This window comes from Chanos chanos, chromosome 7 (assembly GCF_902362185.1).
Source record: "Chanos chanos chromosome 7, fChaCha1.1, whole genome shotgun sequence".
Classification (NCBI taxonomy): domain Eukaryota; kingdom Metazoa; phylum Chordata; class Actinopteri; order Gonorynchiformes; family Chanidae; genus Chanos; species Chanos chanos.
Window position 1 is genome coordinate 24,452,101 of NC_044501.1, and position 26,177 is coordinate 24,478,277.

The window sequence follows — 26,177 nt, forward strand, 5'->3', positions numbered from 1 at the left end:
AAGTTAAGCCCAAAATTATTCATACCCATGCCAGATATGGATTTATAGTGAATTTTTACTTGATCAATAGGTTTGCTCTCGCTGGAAATGACAAACAAGTGACAAAAAAATGGTAAGACGTTGAGTCAAAGATGTTAATGATAAATGAACTATTTCTACTTTTTTCTTTTTTTTTACCTTTTTACTAAAAAGGCCATGTCCAAAATTATTCATACCCCTTGAAATTGTTAAGCCATATCCACATGTTTTCAAGTGGCCACAGTGCAACGCATAATCTGAAAGTAATCTAGGACCATTTGGAATGGTATAGGAGCTTGCATTTTCTCAAAAAAGTTACGACAATTTCAGGGGGTTTGAATAATTTTTGACATGTCCTTTTTAGTAAAAATGTAAAAAAACATAGAAATAGTTAAAATTTATCATTAATGCAATGTCTTACCGTCTCACCTGTTTGTCATTTGCAACCAAATAAAAATTCACTATAAATCCAAATCTGGCATGGATATGAATAATTTTGGGCTTAACTGTACATTAATATCTGTTTAATATCATGTGATGAACTGATCTTCACAGGTAAATTTAGTGTTTGAATGACTACATGAAGAGTTTAATGGCATTTAAAACCCAATTTTATTTCCACAACCCACTCCCATAGTAAGCAACAAAGTGAGTTACTGGAAAACATGCAACATGAAAAAGTCAGGGAAGCAGAGTCCCAGGCTACAATAAAGATTAATACAAATCCGCAGACTAATGTATCACACTGTCTTTATGAGAATGTCTGAAATACCTGAAGGGCTCAGTCTCATGAACATCCAGCGCGGCCCCTCGTATTCTTCCCTCTTTCAGTGCCTGGGCCAGAGCTTTCTCATCCACCAGACCCCCTCGGGCTGTATTCACAAGAAATGCCCCCTGACGCATCTGAAATATAACGTAAAGATTCACCCAGGTGCACAGAGGCAGGGCCAGTGTTGCATAAAGTATCCAAGCACCATACTTGAGTAAAGGTAGAGATACTTATGAAAAATTACTCCACTAAAAGTTAAAGTAACCAATGAAAAAAATGGTAAAATTTCCAGAAAAACAATAAATTGAAAATTTGCAAGTCAAAATGTCTGGTGATAATGCTTGCACAAAACATAGCTTTAACGAATCGAATTAAGACGGCGCTGTGGGGTCGTCTGGAAGAGGAGAGAGTGACACAACTTATGCGCATTGCAAGCTGCAAAGACACATTGTACACTTTTGATTTGAAGTCGGCAGCAGAGGACTTTGCCATAATTAAAAAAAGGAGAAAATAAAATATTACCTGGTGGCCTACAGGCTACATTTGATGCCATGTAGGCCTAGCCTTTTTTTAAATAGGCTACAGATGTTACAGGTTAAAGATGTTTCGTAATAGCCTACATTTTAGCGGCTAATGTTAAAGTTTTCCTCAATTGTTATTGTTTGTTTAGCTTAATCGTTACTGTTCATTAAATAGTCAAACTTGTTATAGGCTATCATTCTTTTATCAACCTACGTGTACATTATATTTGCGTTTGTTACATAGACTGTTACTGAAACATGACCGGTAAGTTTCAAATTTGTCCGGTAAAATAAAATCTTTCCGGACACAAGACTGGAAAGAAAAAAATCATAGCAGAATCAAAGACAAAGGCGCCCAACATCAAAACCATAGGGGAAAAGGGCACAGCCCTCTAAATCAGCTGTACCAACAGCAGCAATGGAAACAGGTGACAGAGTGTGACTCTGACTGTGAAACCCATGTATAGTATGAACAGAACTCCATTTGAGAAGCCCATGAAGTATGACTGGTTGCTGTGATTCACTTATTGAATAATTTAATGTTAAATGGCTATTACTGCAGCAATCTGCAGTGTTGTCACTTGAATTCAATTTTGTTAATGTTGTTGTTTGTACGATTACCAGTTTGCATTTACAGTTGTGAAACACTGCCTTTTGTTTTCCCAAATATTTTTAATAGATCTTCAGTTTCTAAAGAGGATGTTTTAAAAAAGACCATAAACTAGTTCCTTTGAAAAACTGATGAAGTTTTCAGTTTATCTATAAACTAATGCATTATACATATACAAACGCTATCAAGAGCTAAATAAAAGCCCAAATAGTTAGAACTGTCTCCTACTTTCTCTCACACATAGAGATGGTGTTCTATACACATACAGATGATTGCACACTTATTGCACACTTCTCTTCAGAACAGCAGTAGTATGCTTTTTATTTACTCATATTGGCAGAAGGTGGTGATTACTGTATGGATTTTGATCTGGGCTCATTTCATATTAAAAACATCAATTTTATGCGCTAATTACTATTTTTTACTATTTTTTTTTTTAATTATTTTTTTACTATTTTTTAAAAGTGCCCCAACATTTTGTAAATGCCCCAATTTTTTACACAGTGGGGGCAAAAGTTATCACCCAAATATTTACACTGCCGGGGCATATTCATGAAACTCAACAATAACCATAGTAACCTCAAGGATGCTAATCTAGTCTCTGGGAGGATGCCATTTAGCTTAATGATTCACTGAGTGTTTTTGTGAATTAGTAGTTTTTTTGTATTGTTGATTTAATAATCTAACAAGGGTGTTTGGGGTAATGAATTGGCACAAAAGCAGCCATTTGGTTTTGAAAAAAGCAGTGAAGTAAGACTAAAAGATGACAAACATTTATACTCGAGCAAAGCAATATTCTGAAAACATACTTAAGTAATAAAATATTTCTACTTTGTTACTATACCCCACTGTACAAATATCAACCTACTGTTAAGCATGCCCCATAAACAACCATGTTCAAGATGAAGGTAAATCACTATTTCTTCTTGATAGAAAAGATTAAAATCCAATTTTATATTTTGTAGCCTAAAAAATAGTGATGTATGTATTACCAGTGTAAGTCATATACTTAATTTACGCACTACACATGTAATACAAAAAATGTGATGAAAAAACGTGAGTTTATGCTCCTGACCTGTTTGATGGTAAAGTCATTGATAAGGTGGTGATTGTGTTCATTCAGGCTACAGTGTAGGGACACACAGTCCGAGTGGATGAGCAGGTCCTGTAGGGTAGCCATGCGCTGAAGACCAAGTGATCTCTCCACACCATCAGGCAGGTAAGGGTCATAGAAGATCACACCAAAGCCAAAGGCCTTGGCCCTGAGAGCCACGGCCTGGCCAACACGCCCTGAGGGAGACAAGCATCTTTAGGGAATGATGCACCTGTTCAGCCCCCATGCTCAAGCCCTGACAGAACACTGATGCTGCCACCATCATATAATAAAACAGCAAGGCCAAATGCTTCCACAAAGTCTCCATGGTCACTTTGCAAATATTTTACTTGTAAACAGTGGAAGGAATTGGCACTGATCACTCGGTACACTGTCACTGTAATACTGCAAGTCTTTACATTTTATTATACACTACGTGCTACAACAATTCAATACACTATGTGCTACACTCAATACACTTTGTTCTCTTATTTCACCATCTATCCCTATTTAGTAAGCATTATTAAGCAACTAACAGCACCACAAACGCATAAAATAAACACTCATTATTCTTTTGCAAGACATCAGCCTCATTTTTCAAAAGAACTGGTGAGTCTATAAGGGATGAAATAATTTTTTTCAGACAAGAATTTATTGAAAAGAAAAGGGCATACATTTAATATCAGTTTGTCTTAAGGCACTCCTTAACTGTTCTAGAATTGTGCTTAAAGTCTTTCAGCCCAGCTCTGGCCATCAACAAGAGAACCAGCAGAGTAATTCCATTTATGTTTTTTTCTACAGAGCTTGGGGCTTGTCTGGGTTTTAACTTTGCTTATTCTGACCACAGTTTAAGTAGGCGATTTATTACAGGCTATTAACAAATGAACTTGCATTTTCAAACAGGGTCTGGGCTTAAAACTGGGTTTATAAGGGATCTTACCATATTTTTGTGTGTTTACAAATGATATCATAAAAAATATCATTACAGATTAACCAGTAGAGTAACTGGGACTGAGGACCTGACAATACATTTTTGTGCAATTCATTACCATTTCAGTGTCCAAAGCAAAAAGCGAACTACATCTGAACATTGACTGCCATCATTAAACATCTGCTGTGTTTGCCTTGCTATCACATCTGTGTGCTCACAAGGGCTTTGGAAGTGTTTTACAAGTAGTATCTGTTTTCTTGTAAGAAGAATGTACCATACTCACCGAGGCCAATGATGCCCAGCGTCTCTCCCCGGATGCGAGCAGCACCTCCTGCCACCTCCCTAATCTGCTCAACACTGGAGGCTCTTGTTCCTTCACGCAGGGCCTGGTGCATCCAGGTGACGCGACGATACAGGTTGAGGATCAGACACAAAGAAGTGTCAGCTGTCTCTTCCACAGACGAGGCTGGCACGTTACACACAGCTATGCCTGACGTACACAAGAGGAAAAATTGTCCTCCAATTAATTGTCAATAGAACCTGTTAATTTAAGGTAGAATTAAAACAGACCCAAGGCAAAGAGGCACTGATTCTCTCATGGACTGTCACTACTTAGTCCATGAGATCCATCCAAAAGAGGTGGTCTAAAGAGTTTAAAAACCGTTCAATTGTATGTTCATTAGCTTGCCTGGCTATGGAGATATTCAACAGGTTTCAAATGATTTCTGAATACTATTCAAATTACTGGTTAGCTTATTCACAATGGGATCTCTAATCTTAAACTGTACTTTCTTCTTGCTGTTTTTGGAGGCCCAAAGTTCATGGTTGTGCAGCTTTCCTGCTTGACTGGTCTCATTTGCAATAGGACAGAGGGACCCTTATATATCTTGTGTGCTCTTTCCAAATCCCAAAGGCATTGTTGCAGCTCTAATGGTTTCTTAGCTTTTCTCTCTCTTACAAGTGCAGTTCTAGCTATGATCTTGCCTCTGAGAAATGCTTTGGCTGCATCCCTTAGTATAACAAGGTTGACATCTCCATTACCATTGTCCTGCAAGAATGTACTCAGTTCTATGACCACTGCAGCTCCCAACATAAGATCATTCAACATTTCAACATTAAGGCTCCACCAGTGTTTCTCAGTTTACTGTCTAGATTGTAATGTTAAATAAAGCTAAGAATGGTCTAGGAGGTCTGATCTATTAAATAGTCTTTCAATACGAGCAGATCGCTATTATAAACAAAGAAATGAAATCTGGGGTAGACAGTGTGTTGGACAGGATGGAGAGTGATTTATGCAAGTCATCCCTTGCATCCATTTTCTATTTTCCAAAGTCTTGCAATATCAGTGTTTGGCTGTTTTTCGGAGGCACTCTTTCTCCTTGTCTGGTTAACTGTATCTAATCTAATGTAGGATTCAGATGCACACTACAGTATCAAGCACAAATACCATTTATTTGTGATGCTATTCAGACACCTTCTGAAAAAAGCTGTCAATCCCAAGGGGAGCATTAACATTAAAAAAGCAAACTCCTTTACCCTTTACCAAAACAAACCTAACACCTTTGTCCCTTAGCTCTGATAGTTCCAGTTCAAAGATAAAAGCATTTCAGATAAGTACTACGTTCCACTTTTGTTACCATTTTCATATGAAGAAAATATGTATTTCTAGAACCTATTCCCTTTAGCTTCTCATGTGCATGATAAATGGTTTATTTGCCAAAAAGCTATATTTATCTTCTCCCATTTCAGCTTGGCAATCATTTTGCTCATTTTGACATGGTTATTTACCTCATTCACATTTAGTGACAGTACATGATCGTGTTCATAATGTATTGATCTTACCCACAAAAAATTCCTATGCTTGTGACATTCCAGACTTCAAGAAATAAAAAGAAAATCAAAAACATGGACACCAATAACTGTCACACAGTGAACAGCCATTCTCTGACTAGACATGCAATGTTAAAGATGGCATATCATCTTTAGAACTGAGGGGGCACTGGCCACAAGGTGGGGCCCCTCAAAGAAAAAAAAGAGCCAAAAAAAAAAGAAAAAAAGAGCATTGCAGTTCACTATCCATACTCTGCATGCATGTGTCTTTCATTGCAGCAACAAGCAGACTAGGTGAGGCTCATGATTTGTCTTCAAACTCTTTATTAATCACATTTTCCATAAACAGGGACCAGGAGGGACCTTCAGAATGGTCTGGGACACCACATAGTCAAGTGCTGCTATACCCTAAGCGTACTTCAAATTCAGTGATTCTGGCTTGCAGAACTTACTGGTTATTAACACTAGAAGCGCCGAGCGCCGGTCATTTGACCGCTGTGACGTCTTACTAGAAGCGCCGTGCTGGTTTGACCTACTTATACCTAGAAGTGCCGAGCGCCGGTCATTTGACCGCAGTGACCCAAAAAAAAATAAAATCTTTGCACTCGGTCAAATTTCAGAACCGTCCTTTCATGACTTTTCCTAGATTTGTGCATTTTATCACCCAGTATCCTTAAATTTTCAAAATCACCCCGGTACAAGCTAATTTAAAGCTATTTTGCTTCTAATTCTGTGAAACTGCTGTCAGCCTCGCGTTCGGCCATGTTGTTTCCTGCCTTTCAAGGCTGCGATTCTCTTTTCTCGCAGCAGATGGCGCAAGGGTTCGCTCGTCTATATATACATATATAAAGACTCTCGATAAGTCTAACTCTCGATATATATATATATATATTTATATATATATATATATTAATATATATAGAACCCTGATATATATTTATGGCGCAAGGGTTCGCTCGTCTTTATATATATATATAAAGACGAGCGAACCCTTGCGCTATATATATATATGAGGGTTTTTTATATATATATATATATATATATATATATATATATATATCGAGAGTTATAAGAGTCATACATTAATATTACATAATGTGCAAAAATGACGACAATTTAATAACTATGAAGCGCATTTTTGTTTCATGTAGGCCTACATGGGCGTATCAATTGTCACTGATTTTTGCACTAGCCTACTTGAACCGTGCGTAATTAGTCATCATATGACTGATAGTTCGTGTGTAAACTAGGGTAAGCTTTATTCTCATGTCATGACATTACATTATTTTAGAGCTGCAAAAATAATTTACAGTATTAAAATGCAAATGTTTTGTAAAGTGGACAAACGTATAATAAACGGATTTTTGTTTCACTTAGAGGGGCATAACTAATTATTATATGACTTAGATAGTGAGCAGGAATTTTGCGAATGCTAATTCATTCAATATAATAACACCCTACGCAAGAGACGGCACAGTATGGATTGAACAAACTGCTGGCGCGAGAGTGCAATATCATGAAAGAAACCCCAGGGCCCACATGTTATGCCAAGGACAATATTACAAGTCCATTGGGCAGTTTAGTGTGTTTGACTGACACAGAAATGTGGTGAAAGATTCAGAAATACTCTGAAGCAGAAACTGATCGAAATGATGATCGAAAATAAGTTCAAACTGCAGGTCTCCTTGATTTGGGAGGTATTACGGGCGGTAAAATCATAAACCCTGACGACTACTGGTCTGCTAACGTGGGAAATCCCATTTTCAGAGACGGATGTCTCGACAGAGATTCCACGATATCATGCGCTATCTGCGCTTTGATGACAAGAATGCAAGGGCTGCCCACCTTGTGACAGATAAATTAGATTTTCGATAAAGTATTGCTTCTTACACACCTAGTGAGAACATAACTGTAGATGAACAACTGTTATCTATCAAGTTGTTACTGTGTCGTTTTACACAGAACATGGCCATTAAACTAATTTGCTATTAAATTCTGGGTGGCCGCTGACGTTGAAACAAAATACATGTTGAGCGCAATTCTCTATCTAGGGAAAGATGACATTAGGCCGGCAGTAGGCCGAAAATTTCTTCACCTCGTTGGCACTGGCAAACAATCTTTTGGTCTACGTTGAAGGGAACTTCTGAGTTGGTTGACCAAGTGATTCATGACGCGGCCGTTGGGAGGGGGTTGGGATCACACCTAGGCTATTGTTCTAGGCTGTCGGTCGAATATCTCTCCACTTGAATTGGGAACACAAAACATCGAGGTACAACATTCCCTACTTGGACAGGCTGTGTAATAGTGGTTACAGCATCCCGACACACACGATACTAAATAGCTTGAAAAGTACTTTATCTGTTTATGTACTTAGTGTATACAGTGAAATGCACTATCTCGCGTATCTGTCGTGTGTAATGTATATTTAATTCTTTCTTAAGTATTTACTGTAAATAAACAACACAGCTGTCGATTTACCAAAAAGAAGGGCTTTTTTCGTGCTGTAATTTAGTTTCAATAAATGGTAAAAATTCGGCCATCTTATACTACGTTATTTACTCTAAAAGCCTACACACCTGACACAGCTTTGTTTACGAAAATCCATTGCGACATACATATTTTGTAAAAACAACATTCATGTATATTTATTCATTTCCAAGCGGTGCCTATATTTTCTATTACATGTGTGGAATTACATTTAGCTGCGACTCATGATAGACGGTGGTAGGCTACTCGTGGTATGAACTAGTTTTGGCCAAATCATTCTAGTGCGGGAGACTAACAATAGACTATGGCACTTTATTGGGAGGGGGTTGGGAGGTGTTACTCGTAGGTTGCTTGGCAGGCTAGGTGTTAGGCTTCTCATAGCCCACTGAATGCCTTGAAAAGTCGTGGTGTTTGCTTCTATCATGGCATAGAATGATCTGTTAGTTGTGGTAGATAATTCATTTATTAAAATGCAAGTGTAAAGCTTGATATACTCGGCTGGGCTTATTGTGGGGTACAAACAATAATTTCACGGAGACCGACGAATTCGGAACTGAAACGCTTTAGTCTACTCCTCCAGCGCCACCCAAAGCAGTCTCACACTCTAAACTTTCACGAGTTTTGATTTACACGCATTGTAATTCTCAACCAATTACTGCCTGTCTTGTCATTCCGATAGGTTGTTCTATTGAGTAAGTATAGAGTCCAGTTTATAGCTTACTCCGTCACCCGACATTTCGCCCAACAATTAGAATGTTCAAATCTGTAATCGCTCCCTACAACAGTTAACTTACAATCACAATTGTCTCTGATTTTTGCACTTCCTGGACCGTGCCCTTACAATAAATTAATCACTAGGGGCAACGACGTGATCATTGTCAGTCGACAACTGAATGTTGATACAGTCGGGCTACGCATTTACAGACCAACCGCAGTCTAACTCGCAACGTGTGTGACATCCCGTATAATAAACTAATTCTCCAAGGTAGAAGATTAAATGTTAAAAAACAAATACTATGAAAAGGTTGCCTGAACTAGTCTTGTTCAGATGGTTTTCTCAGTCGAATTTGATCAAGACTTCTTCCGGAATTTATGCCTTTGAAAAGACGGTTGCCACAAATAAATAATCAAAACATTATGTTGAATGATGGAAGGGCTGGACAACAAACGTTCTAATGAAATAATAATCGACTGCTAACACTGAAATGAATGATACATTGGCCGAACGCGAGTTGATCTTGTAAGCAAACTATTTGCTTTGTGCAAGAAGCGCCATCTAGCGATCATTATGTGTCAGTAACAGTGTCCTTGTCTAATGACTCGGCGGTCATTTGACCGCCTAGCCGCGCTTTAAGTAGGTAAAACTAGCACGACGCTCCTAGTAGGTAGTCACAGCGGTCAAATGACCGGCACTCGGCGCTTCTAGGTATAAGTAGGTCAAACCGGCGCGGCAAGCTTATGCTGCGTTCCAGATTTTCCGACCTTCTACTACAAAAAGTGCAATGGAACACCACTCAAAGCTGGAGTTCCTACTTGTGAACTCGGGGCAAATCCATCTACCCCGACCTCATGGAGAAGCAGTTGTCTGACGTCACACAACAATGGCAGCACCCATGGAGGTGCAGTGTAAATGGTAAACCATCAACTAAAAGGCAACGTACAGTATGTTTGCCTGTATTTAATTAAAATAATACATACTACCATGGGCGACATTTGAGGTGTATGTCGGGGGGGGGGGGGGGTGTATGGTCAACTCAGACTGCTTTTATTGTCATTTCCACATATGCATGACTCATACATACAGGGGAACAAGACTGCGTTACACAAGGACCACAGTGCCACATAAAACAATAAATACGCACAGTAAGCAAAATAAGTACTGAGGGGAGGGTGGGGGGGGCAGGGGGGTAATAAATATGACAACAGAAGTACTGAGTAAAACAGAAGTACTAAGTAAAGACAGAAAGTACTGGGTAAAGAAGTACTAAGTAAGTAAGTAAAAAAGTAAAAAACTTCTACAAAAAAAAAACAAAAAAAAACTACATATTTCAAACCTAGACATAACATGACATAACACCTACAGACATAACACCTGACACGGACAGTGAATTACTGACACGGACAGTGAATTACTGGCAACAGCATTGGCATTGTGCAGGTAGGTAGGTGAGTTGTATGGGGTGTTAGTGCAATTGATTGTGCAGTTGTGCAGTTTATTGTGCAAAGGAGATGTCAGAAAGTGTTCAAGCTGTTGAGGAACCTCACAGCCTGAGGAAAGAAACTGCTGCATAGTCTGGTGGAGGCAGCACAGATGCTCCAGTACCTCCTGCCAGAGGGTAGGCGGGTGAAGTGGATGTGAGAGGGGTGGCTAGGGTCCTTCACGATGCTGAGGGCCTTTCGGGTGCACCGTGCATTGTAGATGGCCTGTATGGATGGGAGAGCAGTTCCTATGATCTTTTCAGCGGTCTTCACTATCCGCTGCAGGCACTTGCGATCGCAGGCTTTGCAGTTTCCATGCCAGACAGTGATACAGCTAGTAAGATTGCTCTCTATGGTGCCTCTGTAGAATGTGGTGAGGATGGATGGGGGGAGACTCGCCTTCTTCAGGCGCCGCAGGAAGTGGAGACGCTGCTGGGCCTTCTTGGAGAGCGCAGTGACATGTGAGGACCAGGAGAGGTCTTCTGTGATGTGCACTCCCAAGAACTTAGCGCTGCTGACTCTCTCTACGTCCGTACCATCGATGGTCAGGGGGGTATGGTGGGTGCTGGTCTTTCTGAAGTCAATGATGGCCTCCTTAGTTTTCCCTATATTTAGGAAGAGGTTGTTGACTTTGCACCACGCTGCCAGTCGGTCCAATTCTGCTCTGTATAGAGATTCATAGTTGTTGCTGATGAGCCCTACTAATGTAGTGTGGTCAGCAAACTTAATGATGAGGTTGGAGGTGGATGATGCTGTGCAGTCGTGGGTCAGCAGGGTGAACAGGAGCAGACTGAGCACACAGCCTTGTGGAGTGCCAGTGCTCGGTGTGATGGACCTGGAGGTGATGCTGCCAATTTGGACTGACTGTCGCCTCTTCGTGAGGAAGTCAAGCACCCAGTTGCAGACAGAGGTGTGAAGGCCCAGCCGGCTCAGCTTTTCTATCAGTTGTTGAGGTATGATTGCGTTAAAAGCTGAGCTGAAGTCAATGAACAGCATCCTCACATGGCTGTTCTTTCTCTCCAGGTGGGACAGGGCTGGGTGGAGGGCAGAGGTTATGGCATCTTCTGCGGAGCGGTTGGCGCGGTATGCAAACTGGAGGGGGTCCAGTGTAGAGGGCAGGCTGGACTTGATGTGTTTCATGACCAGCCTCTCAAAGCACTTCATGATGATGGGAGTCAGCGCAATGGGGCGGTAGTCATTGTGGCAGGACATGGGGGACCTCTTAGGCACTGGTATGATGGTAGTAGACTTGAAACACGTGGGGACGACTGCCTGGAACAGCGAGATGTTGAAGATGTCAGCGAGAACATCTGCCAGCTGCTCAGCACAGTCCCTGATGGCTCAGCCTGGGATTCTGTCCGGTCCCACAGCTTTTCGTGGGTTGACTCTGGAGAGGGTCTTTCTCACTTCGTCTGCAGTCACCTGCAGAACCTGGTCATCCGTCCGGGTGGAAGTTTTTACCGCCAGCACGTTGTTCAGTCTTTCATACCGTGCGGAGAAGTCATTCAGTGCATCTGGGAGGGTGGGGTCATTGCTACAGGTCTGAGTAGGAGGAGGCTTGTAGTCAGTGAGGGTCTGGATTCCCTTCCACAGATGCCGTGCATCTTTGCTGTTAGTGAAGTGGCTGTTGATTTTTTGAGCATACTGTCTTTTCGCCTCCCTGATGCCACGCGACAGGTTGGCCTGTGCTGTCTTGAGGGCTGACTTATCATCAGATCTGAATGCATCATTCCAGGTCCTCAGCAGTGCCCAGACTTCTGCTGTCAGCCATGGCTTCTGGTTGGCCTGTGAGGAGATGGTTTTGGTGACTGTACGCACTTGTTGATGTAGGCCGTCACTGTCTCTGTGTATTCCTCCAGATCGATGTGTTCACCGAAGGATGCTGCCACTTTGAACATGCCCCAATCAGTGCGCTCAAAGCAGTCCTGAAGAGCTGAGACAGACCCCTCTGGGCAGACTCTGATCTGTCGCTGAACCGGTTTTGCAGTTTTCAGAAGTGGCCTGTATGCTGGAATTAGCATAACAGAGATGTGGTCTGAGTTTCCGAGGTGGGGGCGGGGGAGTGCTCTGTATGCATTCTTCTCATTAGTGTAAATGAGGTCTAGCATGTTGTTTTCCCTGGTGGTAAAGTTTACATGTTGGTGAAATTTGGGTAGTACAGTTCGTAGGTTTGCGTGATTGAAGTCCCCAGCAATGATGAAAAATCCATCGGGGTGAGCGGTTGGTTGCACATTGATGCCGTTGTGTAGTTCACACAGTGCCTCTGAGGCATTGGCGCTCAGGGGCAAATACACGGCCACAATAACAACAGCAATGAATTCTCGCGGCAAATAGAACGGTCTGCATCTAACAATAGCGAATTCTACGACTGGAGAGCAGTGTTTAAAAACCATCGTAGCATTCGCACACCACTCCTTGTTAAAGTAGACACACAAGCCACCACCGCGGGTCTTACCAGACAAGGAGGATGCCCTGTCGGCTCGGTAGCATGCTAATCCATTGAGCTGAATGGCTGTGTCCGGAATGTAGCTATGTAGCCAAGTTTCTGTGAAGACAAAGATACAGCAGTTCGTCGTTTCACTCTGAGATGTCCGTCGGAGCCGTATGCAGTCTAGTTTGTTTTCTAGAGAGCGTACGTTTGCGAGTGTGATGGATGGGACAGCTGGTCTGGATGTATTAGCCTTTAGCCTGGCACGAATGCCTCCACGCACCCCACGCTTCCGGCGCTTCCTCAGGCGGGTAGCCGTTGGGGGATGTTCTGTAGCTATGGGGACGGGATCGTGTAGCAAGCCGAGGCAGCGCAGATCATCCAAATAAGTGGGTGACTGGTCGTGTGTGGTCTTTTTTCCGATGTCAAACAGTTCTTGTGAGTTGTAGCTGTGATTCCCAGAAAAGCTGGCTTTCTTTTCCATATTGTCAGACACATTAGACAACAAAAACACTGTTTTCTTTGGTCCGCGTGAAGCCGCTGCGTCTGCACGCACCGCCATCTAAGTAGGAGCTATATAGGAACTATATACTTGGGTCTACATCAGTAAAATAAAATAACCTAAATATAAAATAACCGACATTTATCTGAAGTAAAAACCTACATTTATCTGAAGTAAAAACCTATATTTTTCAAATAAATAATCAAAGTACAAAATATTTAACCAATTAAGTATTAAAAAGAGTTTGTGACTAAATATCATAACTCCATTGGATCCTTCACTCAACTGTAGAAGAATACACAATAGTAGTAGGCAGTTGTTTGGACACAGTCTCTGGTTGTTTGGAATGTCAGGCTAAATAAAGAACTGGTTGTTTGAATATGTAGTGTTCTCTTTACTCAAGAAACACGAAATCTATAAAGGCTAACGTTTTATGTATTTGAGGCCTGAGATATGTGGGAGCAGAGAAGAGTGCCGGCAAATCACGGTATGTTGGGGTGAAGATTAGTCTGGCATTTACCATCCAGCCATAGCCAGTACTGTCTTCAGTAGCCTGTTCATAGCGACATCTCGACATTCACTGGCCAAAAACCTCATTACTCCATTTGAGCTCGATTTTGATAAAATATTGCTAATGTATTGACACATGCAAATACCTGACCATACATAAAGAGGCAGCACCAACTTTGACGAAGCGGTGTTCAATTAATTTAACACAGGGTTTTTTTTATTTCCTGAAAAGTAACAGTTTTGGACATATGAGGTTTCTGCCCAACAACGACAATATAGTTTTAACAAATGTAAACACTAGATAATTAAAGTGAGTAGACAAACATTTTAGGGGGCATTGGCCACCCCCCCCCCTCCCTTTATGTCACCCACGCATACTATCATATAGTAAAACCAGTTCTGCATGTAAATTGATGTCAAAATATGTTGCCAATGTTATTAAGTCGCTGGTTATAGTAAACAACCTCTATTGACATTTCAATCAATAGGGGGGGGTAGGATGTATTTGTTGACTACTGTATTTGTATTAGGCTAGTGAATGGAATTTTTAGATACATTTCCAAGTATAAAAGTGTCGGAAAATAAAATGTATGATGGCGTCTGTTACCTCATGAGTTATTTTTCCTCCTCTGTTTCGTTTATATATGTAAGGAGGCTGCACTGCTGACAGTTCAGTTGTCTAAACACTTGCCAAAAAAACACCAGCTTGTGACGGTCAGCCATGTTTTTTGCTTACGTTTGGTGTAATGGAATGCTTGGAGGTCAGAAATTGGAAATTTCAGCTGGGAAATTCTGACCTCTGACTGTGAATGAAACACAGCATTATTTCCTTTTGATTAGGGGTACGGTAATTTATTCAAATTTTACTACACATACATGCCTATCTTTCTAAAGAGGAACTGTTTATTTTATCAGTCAGTTTTACATTTGTTTTTAAGTTACATCCTTTTAAGAAAAGGATCACTGTAATTTATTTATTTTATTTTATTTTATTTTATCTGAGTGTTCAAGACAGCAGACAGCAGCTGCATTGATACTGAAAACCTGTGTAGGCCTACTTTTTCCACGCAGAAAATTGATCAGGAATCGATAAGGGAATTGATAAAGAATCGGACCGATAGGAAGAATTTATAATGGCATTGATATCGATAAAATCTTATCAATTCCCATCCCTATTTAAGCCTCACACCCATAAAAGGACATCCCGAGGAGCAATAAGAACCTACCAAGCTCTGCAGCTGCTTTGATGTCAACATTGTCGAAGCCACTGCCAATTCTCACTATGACCCGGAGTCCTTTGAACTTGTCCAGATCATCACGCGACAGAGTAATGGTATGATAAAGCAGAGCCGCCACCGCCTCATTCAGCACCTGCAGCAGAAAGCACCTTTAGCACAAACATGACACTTAAACACTGAGACGCAACATCTTCATAAAAAGGGGGACAAAATGGCCAGTTCTATGTGAAAACTCTGTCTTGCTGGTTATCCTGAAGTGAATGGCAACTGTACATTTAGTTGTGGTTTGTTGTTGTTAGCTGTCTGACTGAGACACAAAAGCCTGTTTCATAAAGAAAGCTACATCTAATGAGAGATGATTTAAGAGAGATGGAATGACGCTTTAATGTAGGAGGGAAAACAAGTGACATACATAGGTGAGGTACTCCAAAATACAATGCATATATGCATCATGAAACATCTCCCAGGATATGCCATATTTTGCAACATGAAAACCATAAGTCACTGTCAACTACATCACACTATGCATAGCATAATGTGATGCATAGCCGTAACCCTTATACTCAGACAAGTATGACTAATGAAAACTCATCAGATTAAAGATATAACCATCCTATAGATTATAGTGCCAGAGAACCCATCCATTCTATAGATCAGAGGTGGGCAAATCCGGTCCTGGAGGGCCATGGTCCTGCTGTTTTTCTTGTCAACCAACTAAATACAGTCTCTGATTGGCTGAAGAGCATGCACACCTGTTTTCAAAGTGAAAATCAACAGGTAGCTAAGAGGTGAAAACAAAAACCGGCAGGACACCGGCCCTCCAGGATTGGATTTGCCCACCCCTGCTATAGATGATAGTGCCAAAGAAACCATCTGTCCTGTAGATCCAACCACAGATACTCACAAGAAAAAAAAATCCATGTACCTCTTGCCTGATTTATTAACAAAATGTTAAAAAAGCACCTAGTCCAACAGTAGGGGGATCCTGGTGATTCTGGTTGAGACATTTCATCTGTGTGATACTCATGTATGAGCAATAACAGTGACTCTGTTTCCACTGGTAGCATTTCTCCATGGCAGCATGCCACGCTAAAATCTTGCCACCACAGCAAAAAAAAAAAAAAAAAAAAATCAATCCAACCAATCAGTCATTTAATCCAACGCCTTGGTGACTCGTCTGAGAAGCCCAATTCCCGCTCCCGCCCCCCGTGCACACATCGCAGAATTCAGTTGGTTAACGGCACTAATAGGCCATGTACATTGTCATTTAGCAGACGTTCTTATAAAGCTCTAATAAAATGAACTAACTTAGGGATTTTCCGAGGAAAAGAAAAACAAACGAGGTAGGTAAAGAGAGCAGCAATTTAGGTGGGGGGCGATGACACATCTCTCTCCTAGCTCTCTTAGGTCCAAGCTGTGTTAGCTTAGCTCTTATCCTGGCTCTCTTCCCTTTCAGTGGGCTAACAGCCTTTCAGTAACTACTACAGGCCTACTGCAACCGATGGAAGCCCTAAGATGCCATGAATTTACATTTAATTTAGATTCAATTGTCTCATTATAAGATGTTATTTTTCTCTGTTTTCATGAGAGCTCGACTTATTTACGTCATTATCCTGAAATAATGAAACTTTGTTTTCTCGAGATGACGACATAATTAATTCGAGATCTCAGGAAAACAATCTTGCTACCTTGTCCTGCACCATTCTAGCGAGGTTCTCCTTGGGTGTCCTTCTCTCCCTCAGTGCAGCATTGAACGGTTCATCCATTTCTAAAAGTTTGAGAGAGAGCGCACTGAAACGCAGCTACTCTTTCTCCTGTACTTGGTTACATTGAACAACATATAGCAAAGCACAGGCCACTTGACTTTGATTTTGTTATTTATGGGAAAACAGTGGTTTTCTCAAGATCTCAAATTAATTATGTTGTTATCCTGAGAAAACAAAGTTTCGTTATTTTGTGACAATGACATAAATAAGTCGAAATCTTAAGAAAACAAGGAAAAATGACACGCTATCACGAGAAAACAGAATCTAAATTACATGTAAATTCATGGCATCTTAGGGCTTCCACAGCAACCTGAGCTTATCTACACACTTTATGGCTTACTAAAGCAACGTGACTACCGCTAATGGCATACACTTTTCTGTGGCTACGGCAACGTGCTGGTACTTCTCTCACACATTGGGAGAGACTCACTTCCCACAACAAACCCATTGAGTTGGACTGAGTCACATACACAGGTGCAGTTATGCTGCTGTTATGTTGTTGAGTGAAGCACTGGAGACAGGCAAACTGTTGAGGACTTAATTTAGCAACCGCTAAAAAACGTAGTTATAACCGTCACTGAAAAATAACTGGCCTGTGTTAAGTCATATAATTATTAAGTGTTTGTTTACCTCCATAGACAGAGGGGGAACATGGATTAGGGATGGAAGATAGAGGTCAGGGAGAAAAGAGAGGAGGCAATGAGAGGAAGGTGTTCAGGCAAGGGGAGCAGAACAGGAGAGGGCAGATGAAAGAGAGAAAGATGAGACAAAAAAAGAACATAAGAAGTTTGGATGGGACCCAGATTGGCCTAATATTCCAAGTTTGAAGCCTTGGTTGTACCATATTTCAAACTGTTAGTTTCAAATAGCCTACAAAATGTCTGTGTAAAACAAATATATATAAATGAAAATATTCTTAATTAATCTATCCATCATTTTATAGGAATGTTCTGTTTATGTAAGCAACACACCAGTGTTAATTTCGTCGACGAAAACTGTGACGAAAAATGCTTGTCAATGAACTTTTTTCCACAACGAAAACGAGACGATAACTAAATAAAAATGCACCTTACCACTTTCGTTGATGAATACTAACGAAACGAAGTCAAACATTAAACATTTTAACTAACGCTACGATTATTATCGAACTTCTGCACTAATTTTGCCGCTCAATAATGACAAAAGTCCCATGATGTACCATAATTTGATCATTCTGTTACACTTAGCATTAGTAGTTGTAATCAGTCTAGGGCTAGGCTCTCTCATTTTAATTCATTTCCCAACAGGGTCAGGATAGTAAAATATGGGTCCTACGTCTGTGTTTACACATCTCTTTTCACACTCCAGCCATTCATTCTTGTTGTGATAATGAACTCACATGCTGTCGTTAACTTAACCATTAGTCAAATCTTTTTTACAAATCAGAAATTTGGGGTATTTTATATTGAGTGCAGTAACTTACAGGCCAGCATACTATTTATCCAGTGCAACGCGGTTACCGTTATGACATTACAAGTTAAATAAGCTGGTCAAATGAGTGCCCGCTCATATGAAGAGAGTTGGCACTAGATATAGCTTACTGCTGCATCCACGTGAAAACAGTAATAAAAAAAAAATGCTGACTGCTGAGTACAGGAAGGTGAGGATAGGAGAGAGGCAAATGCTGCGTCCAAAACCGCATACTAATGTACTAAATAGTACGTCAAAACAGTACGCCACCATTAGTAGTACATTCAAATACATAGTAAGCATAGAGTAGTATGTGAATAGTACCCGGATGTCATACTACTTCTGTTGGAAAAACGAAGTATGCGAGCACTGGACACTTTTCAATCCCACAAGGCCACATGGAAAAAAGGGGTGTTTCTGACGCAGTCATTTGTGACTGAGAAGATTTTCAAGTGTAAGGGACAACCACTGTACAGATCTTAAGAAGCTGTGTTAAAATTACTAAAAATATTTGTCTGTGTGTAAATAAATAGCTGTCAGGAATCTTTTAAACTTTCCGTAAACGTTTTTTACACCATTATACATTTAAATGTTAGAAGTCTTAGTATTAATAAAAGAGAGGAAAGTTGCCGTAAGTAACATGTTGGTGCAGTAGGGTTTTTAAATGTACAGCAGTGTCTGTTTACATGCAGTTGTCATTAAACCGCGATTATAAAGCTCATGTGCAAAAATGTGCCGGAATTTGATTATCTCATTAGTGCGTCCAAATTCTAGCGTACTTTCTGTCCACAATCCTTTAGTGCGTACTGCTGCAGTACGTACTTCAATGCAACTTTAGCGTGCAGTATGTAGTATGTGGTTTTGGACGCAGCTAAAGTTTGTTTTTAAATAGTGTGGCTTGTAGGCGGTATCAAAAAGTCGTTCGTCTCAGTAAGTACATGTTCTCTGAAATTACATATTTACAGATTTGTTCTATTGGTTATGACTCACATACGATAATTTCCCTCAAAGTACAATCATTTTAAGCCACTGGTACAATACTTTAACATTTTCCATCTGGCAATGCTGTTGGCAACTCATATCATGGCTACTCTCAGAAGAAAAAGAACCAATTTGTGACACGTTTCAGCTACAATACAACTGAAAATAAAATGCACGGCAAACAATGTGGGTGTAAAATCTGTGGGAAAAAAAGCTTAAGAGGCATATGAAGACGCATCTGCAAGAAATACATACTAAAAGTTCAGATTTAGAAATCAGCTTAAAGGCTTCACTTTGTTAGAAGCAGACGGCTGTTTTCTTGTTCACTTGGTAACGTTAATTGTGCATACCAATAGCAAGCCTAAGAATATCTGTGTGCTTGATGAAATCACTGCTAAGATTTAATTTAAAAAAAAAAAAGCAAATTGACAAAAATGTGACAAATGCATTTGACTAAAATTTTACTAAAACTTGCCTAGTTTTTGTTGACTAAAAAGAATATGTATTTCAGTCAAAAGACTAAAGCTAAGACTAAATTAAAATCAGCTGCCCCCTCAAAATCAACTGCCCCCCTCCCACCCCCCGGGTCACATTGCCCCCACACCAAACCTCTTGTTCCACTGGAAACACTAAGTGACCAGTTAACAATTACTTCAATTTCCGCTTTACCTGCACGCAGAGGTACTCATTCAAAGAGAGAAGCCTGAGGCAGCCATGTGTGAGGAAGGGTAAGAAGGGTAACATTTCACATACCTTTTCATGAATTTCTTGAGTGGACTGGGCATCACAGAAGGCCACGGTTGCCACATCTTTCAGAATGGGCATCTCCACAGTGCAGTCCCGTCCATCCAACAGTGCCACCAGTGGTCGGGGATGCATTGGCCCGTTCAGTATGGGGGGGCGTATGCCTGAAGATCCAAATCAGCTCAGTTACCATTTATTCAGTAAAAAAAAAAATCAGGAAAATACTCTGGATCCAGCTCTCCAATCACTAGGTTACTCTCTAATAACATTCCTAGACTATGAATGTATCAATCAAAATTTACTCCATCAAATTTGGCACATCCCTAACCCTTCTAAAGCTAGCACACTACGTTGCAGGTCTAACATACACCATACCAACTAAAACAGTAATATTCAATTCTACCTCCAGAGTGTAAAAGTCCAGCTGTGCTTTTGCCTTAAAATTCAAGACTGATCTGCACATGGGAGACAAATTTGAACAAAATAGCTTCAAGGTCTCTACACAGCAGGGGTCCCCAAGAAGAATGAACCAACTTGCCGCAAAGTAGAGGAACATCTAAAAAAGATGGGTGCTGTCCAATTTTCTGAATTATTGGTTCACAAATCAGGAGGGTTCTCATACATTCATAGAATTAGACAATGCATTGCTCTTCTAAGTATCATTCACAAATAATGTGTCAAAACTGTTTACCTAACAATGCCAAAAATCACTGTATTTATCTGACTGACTGTTACAAGTGAACAATATTCAAGGGCCCTTTTACAGTGTGTTTACAACATTGCTATCAAGCCTAAGAACACACAAAAGACAAGATACATGGCTCAGGGGTCACCGATGCCATCCTTCAACATTGGTTCAAAGGCAAAAAACATTTACATATTTTTTGGGGCAAGCTCCCTTGGAAAATGTGGACTGGTCAGTGCACTAAAGTAAGAGAAGCCTAACAAAATTATCAGCAGTAATGGTGGTGGTTTCGTACAGGTACATTGTTTTGTTGTTTTCATGTTGTACATTACAGCTGAGGTAACAGCGCAGGAAACGTTTTGTATGTCTTGTGGGTTCTGACAACAATAGGGATTTGGTTTGATAATGGATTTTTTTTTTTTTTTAACTTTGTGTGTGTGTGTGTCTGTTAGGGCTGGGCGATATGGCCTACAGATAATATCGCAATATTTTTAGGCTGTATTGCGATGCGCAATATATATCTCGATTAGGGTTGTCATGATATCAGATTTTCACTACATGATTATTCACTATACATGGCCAAAAGAATGCACAATAACGATATTATTACGGTATCTATAGAAAATCTGAACAAAATAATAATAATAACAAAAATAATAATGCTATCAGCCAAATTCATCTTTAGATTAGTTCATTGTTTGTTTTGTCTCATTTTGGCAAATGAATTACACTCAAAATATGAGTGTAATGAGGTGGAGAGTCTGTAACCATAACTGTACAAAAGTGCATGAAAAGAACAATTACACCACTTAATGGATAGTGAAAAGGCAGATGAACTGATAAACAAAAGATACTCAATGCCTAACATCTGCCATCAATACAATGTCAACTGAAACAAAATCAATTGCAGGGAGCAGGGGACAAAGAGGTTGTGTGTGAGACCACAGGCTGACAGCTAACCACTCTGATATACTGTGATTTAATGTCCACTGACCATGTCCTTGCATCATTTTTCCTCTTTCCATTATTCGCATTCTCTTTGTATTGCAGTTTTGGCCAGGTTTCTGCTCTCTCTTAATGGTCTTCTTGCCCTAGTGGTGAGACGAGGGATTATTATTATGTTTATTCTGGTCGTTTTTCTGACCGTATGTACTCCTGCGGTTTTCACAATATCGATTCCATTGCAGTGGTAACAGGGCCGTCCTAATGCTGTGTAGTGTGATTGTGTACAACTCATTGATAAGTCCACTTTTTTCCCCCATTGCTGTTTTTAATTGCTCATTTTCCTATTGAAAATGAATGGGGATAGTTTAAGGTCTCTAGTGGTACAACGACGGATTGCACACAGCAGCAGTCAGTAGTTGGTTTCAATGGTCCTTTGCTCAGCGAAGTGATGGAAGACAGCTAGTACATGACTGAATGTTTGTAAAGTCACAAGGAAACATCAATAAGCTCCGTAAACGGAGTTAGCCATTCGACAATATTTAGGCTTACAACACAAGCCAGTTATGAAATCTCATTTGTCGGTCACTGCCATTTCAGTTTGTAATCACACACATTTTCAATTTTTATCGTACCACATGAACCAACTAAGAAAGAGAAGAAAAACTTAATTTGGTGAGACACCTTAATCTTTGGCATTTACTGCAATTACTTTCTCGAAAAGTTGCTTGTTTTTAATTGCCATTTTAATTGCTTATTTTTCCCATTGAAAATGAATGGGGAAAGTTTTAGGTCTCTAGTGCTACGACGAGGGATGGCACGCAGCAGCAGTCAATAAATGGATTCAGTGGTCTTTTGCTCTGGGACTTCAGTTCAGCTGGAGACAGATCAAATATTTCTACAGTTAAGATTCAGTGATGCTGCAGCACAATCACATTCGCATTTTCTCGCAGAAATGCATCTCTAGTTTACAATATGATCACGTATATTATTAATATGATATTGTAAGATTATAGTGACATCTGAACAGACACGGTTCATGATAGGAGAACTGTTTAGCCTGATGGTCTTATTACCATAGATTCAAAGAAAGCTTCACACCTTTGGCGCCGCATTACTGTTGGAGCCAAGAGCAATTGATTATGGCTAAATACAACCGGTAATGGGCAAATGGCAGCCGTCACAGACAAAAGGGGAATTTAGCGTTAACACCTAGATTCTGATTTGCATCAAGCAACGTTGTAAACCTATTGTCTGTTTGCTTCATGGTATAAAAGGCTGATCACGGTAACAGTTCTCTGAGTTAAGCTGCGGCGCAAGCGGACTTGCTGCCAGGTTCCACAACCACCAAATAAAGCTTTTCTCCAAGCGCGCTTTTGCTCCGGTTCGTTTACTTGTAAAATCACAAGAAAATCCAACAAATGGCGAGCCAGCCAGGAGGGCTTGGTACGAGAGCAACTCACCGACACAGCTACGACAAAGAATAATTCAGCGAGAAGAATCGCAGAGATTTTCCGGTTGAAATTTCAAGTCGGAGATCGTCAAGACAAGAGTCGGTGGGCCAGTTAACATCTCAATGATCTTAACATGGTAAGAAACGTACTACCCCTCTTGAAGAACCTGTTTTTAACTGTTTTATAAGTAAACAGACAAGTAAATATACGCGCATGTAACCAACAGTGAAATTTCGGTAAAACACTGTTTGTAAGGGCTCTATTAAGTTAGGCCGAGGTACCGAGGTCTAGGCTAGGGAAAGCCTGTATAGACAGCTCATGTCGTCTCCCCGTAAATACTTAGTTGTAACTTGGCTACTGTTACAGTTATATGTTTCGATTAGACCTGAGACTGACGGAGTGTGTACTATAGTGTTCGTCATCTCCAGTCGAGCCGGTTATCAGACTTCTAATCGGAGGTCGATGGAGAGACTAAGTGACTAGGTTGCTTGACACCTTCCTATGGTTAGGAAAGGATGTCGTAAGCTCTGAAACAGAATTCAATACTGTATGATTATTTTTCGCTGTGAGAGAGTTAAAAATTGGTGCTTTTCTTGGTTGTGAGAGAGTTAAGAAGTAGCGCATTATACTGGTATTGTAAGTTGTTAAGTGAGCTTCGTGTTCCGACTATAAGTCAGGAAATGTTCTAAGTAAAATTAGAAACGCTGCAACTAGTTGCTGGACACCTTTCTATGGTTAGGAAAGGGTGTTGGTGTGAGCGACACAGAATTCAATACTGTATCATTGTTCTCTATGAGAAAGTTAAGAGTGCATTATACTGGTATTGTAAGTTATTGTGGTTGTGTTGCGACGTGGAAGTCTAACGGTGAAAGATTCCGAGAGCGGAGTTCTTTTGTAACGGTATACTTTAGTGTTGTTAGTCATCTTGCATCGAGAAGGTTATCAGACCTCTAATCGGAGATCGATGGAGAGACTATAAGTAACTGGGTTGCTAGACACCTTCCTATGGTTAGGAAAGGGCGTCGTTGTAAAGCTCGGGAACAGAAGTCAATACTGTTTAATTATTCTTCGCTGTGAGAGAATTAAATTTGGTGCTTTTCTTGATTGTGAGAGAATTAAGAAGTAGCGCATTATACTAGTACTGTAAGTTGTTAAGTGAGCTTCGTGTTCGACTATAAGTCTGAAAATGTTCTGAGTAAAGGTAGAAACTCTGCAACTGATTGCTAGACACCTTTCTGTGGTATGAAAGGGTGTTGGTGTAAGCTACACAGAATTCAGTACTGTATAATTATTATTTGTGAGAAAGTTAAGAAGTATACTAGTATTGTTAAGTGAGCTTCGTGTTCCGACTATAAGTCTGGAAATGTTCTAAGTAAAGTTAGAAACGCCGCAACTGGTTGCTATAGACACCTTTCTGTAGTATGAAAGGGCGTTGATGGAAGCTACACAGGATTCAATACCGTATAATTATTCTTTGTGAGAAAGTTAAGTATACTAGTATTGCTAAGTGAGCTTCGTGTTCCGACTATAAGTTAGGAAATGTTCTAAGTAAAGTTAGAAACGCTGCAACTGGTTGCTAGACACCTTTCTGTAGTAAGGAAGGGTGTTGAAGCTACACCGAATTCAATACTGTATAATTATTCTTTGTGAGAAAGTTGAGAAGTATAGTAGTATTGAGCTTCGCGTTCCGATTGTAAGTCTGGAAATTAGAATGTTAGCAACGTTAGGGGTCAGTGCCCAAAGTAGTGTGGTTGTGTTATGAGGTGGAACTCCAATGGTTAAGATCGCGAGAACGGAGTTACCTTGTCCTAAAAGCATGCTTGAAAATTTGTATTTTTCTTAAGGTTATATGTGGTAAGAATTTGTATTTGTTTTTAAGTTGCTAAAAAAAAAAATAAGCAGTCTAGCCTTCCAACTTGAGTTTGGAAAGAAAGTAGCCTATTTGTTTTGTTTGTTTTTGTTTTGTTTTCGTGTTAAACTGTCTGCAGTAGCCTTCCGACGGTGGTTAGGAAAGATTAATAACCTATTTTGAAGAGGGAATGAAGCACTTTTGAAGTCATCATAGGCCAGCCCTACCCGGAACAATGGATCTGTGCAAAGCCGACGTGCATCTAGCTTTTGACAGCCTGATGCAGTACTGTGAACAACTCAGTCTCGCAGTCCAGGGTGCTGAGAAACAGGTTTACAGTGCCTGGCAACCACCTCCAGAGGGGGGACACAGGTTCTTTTAGTCACTAATGCAGCAGTTAAGGTGCAGGAAAAAAAAAACAAAAAAACAAGTGGTACTATTGTAAATTAGTAAATCCGCCTAGAGATTAGGGCCAGAATGGCGGTAGTATTTATCAGAGTCCAGAAATGGCGGGACTAGAGCTATCTAGGCTCTAGCTTGTCGCCTGAGGATGAAGAGGCCATCATGCCACCACTGATAAATACTGTAGCTCCCAGCCGAAACTAAATAGGGATATTTTAGGTGTCTATACAGATGACAGTTCATTTTGATGTCGATGCAGTTTGGCCAGGTGCGTTTCCGTTTCCTCTCCTGTGTGTCATTGCAGGTATTCTAGTGAAAAGGAGGATCCTACACAACCCTCTAGAGAAGGGTGGCCTGGCTGACATCAGACGTCTACACTGGACTGTACCTGACACCTGACTGACATCTGCTGAAGAATCACAGGACACGGGACACATCTGCATCGGTCAAACGCACAATATAGCACAGCCTGCTTCAGAAGATCTCATCCACCAATACAATCCAGCACCATAACTGTTGAATGTAATCATCCACCATGCCAACAATGTCATTTTTAATAATGCTGTACATCCTTTCAATATCTGTGCATCATCATAAAAAGATCTTCTATTTTATACTGTAAGCAGAGATGCCTGTATTCAGTATTAGGCTGTGTACATGATTACTGTCAACATATCTTGGTTTCTTTTTCTGTTCTTTTTCCTCTTTCTGTTCATGTATTTTCTTACAATTATTTCTTTTTGTGATCATGTTTTGTTATGATCAAAGG

At 40.3% G+C, this 26,177-nt stretch overlaps 1 protein-coding gene across 1 annotated transcript in view; it reads right to left on the reverse strand.

The window, feature by feature from the left end:
• The window catches only part of ctbp1l (C-terminal binding protein 1-like), a 68,329-nt gene that overhangs the window by 24,987 nt on the left and 17,165 nt on the right, over positions 1-26,177 (reverse strand). The window contains exons 4-8 of the mRNA XM_030779898.1: positions 20,086-20,240; positions 15,125-15,269; positions 4,226-4,432; positions 2,994-3,208; positions 791-921 (exon numbers count right to left, since the gene is read on the reverse strand). Coding sequence (XP_030635758.1) covers positions 791-921; positions 2,994-3,208; positions 4,226-4,432; positions 15,125-15,269; positions 20,086-20,240 — 853 coding nt within the window. The remainder of the gene's footprint in view (positions 1-790; positions 922-2,993; positions 3,209-4,225; positions 4,433-15,124; positions 15,270-20,085; positions 20,241-26,177) is intronic.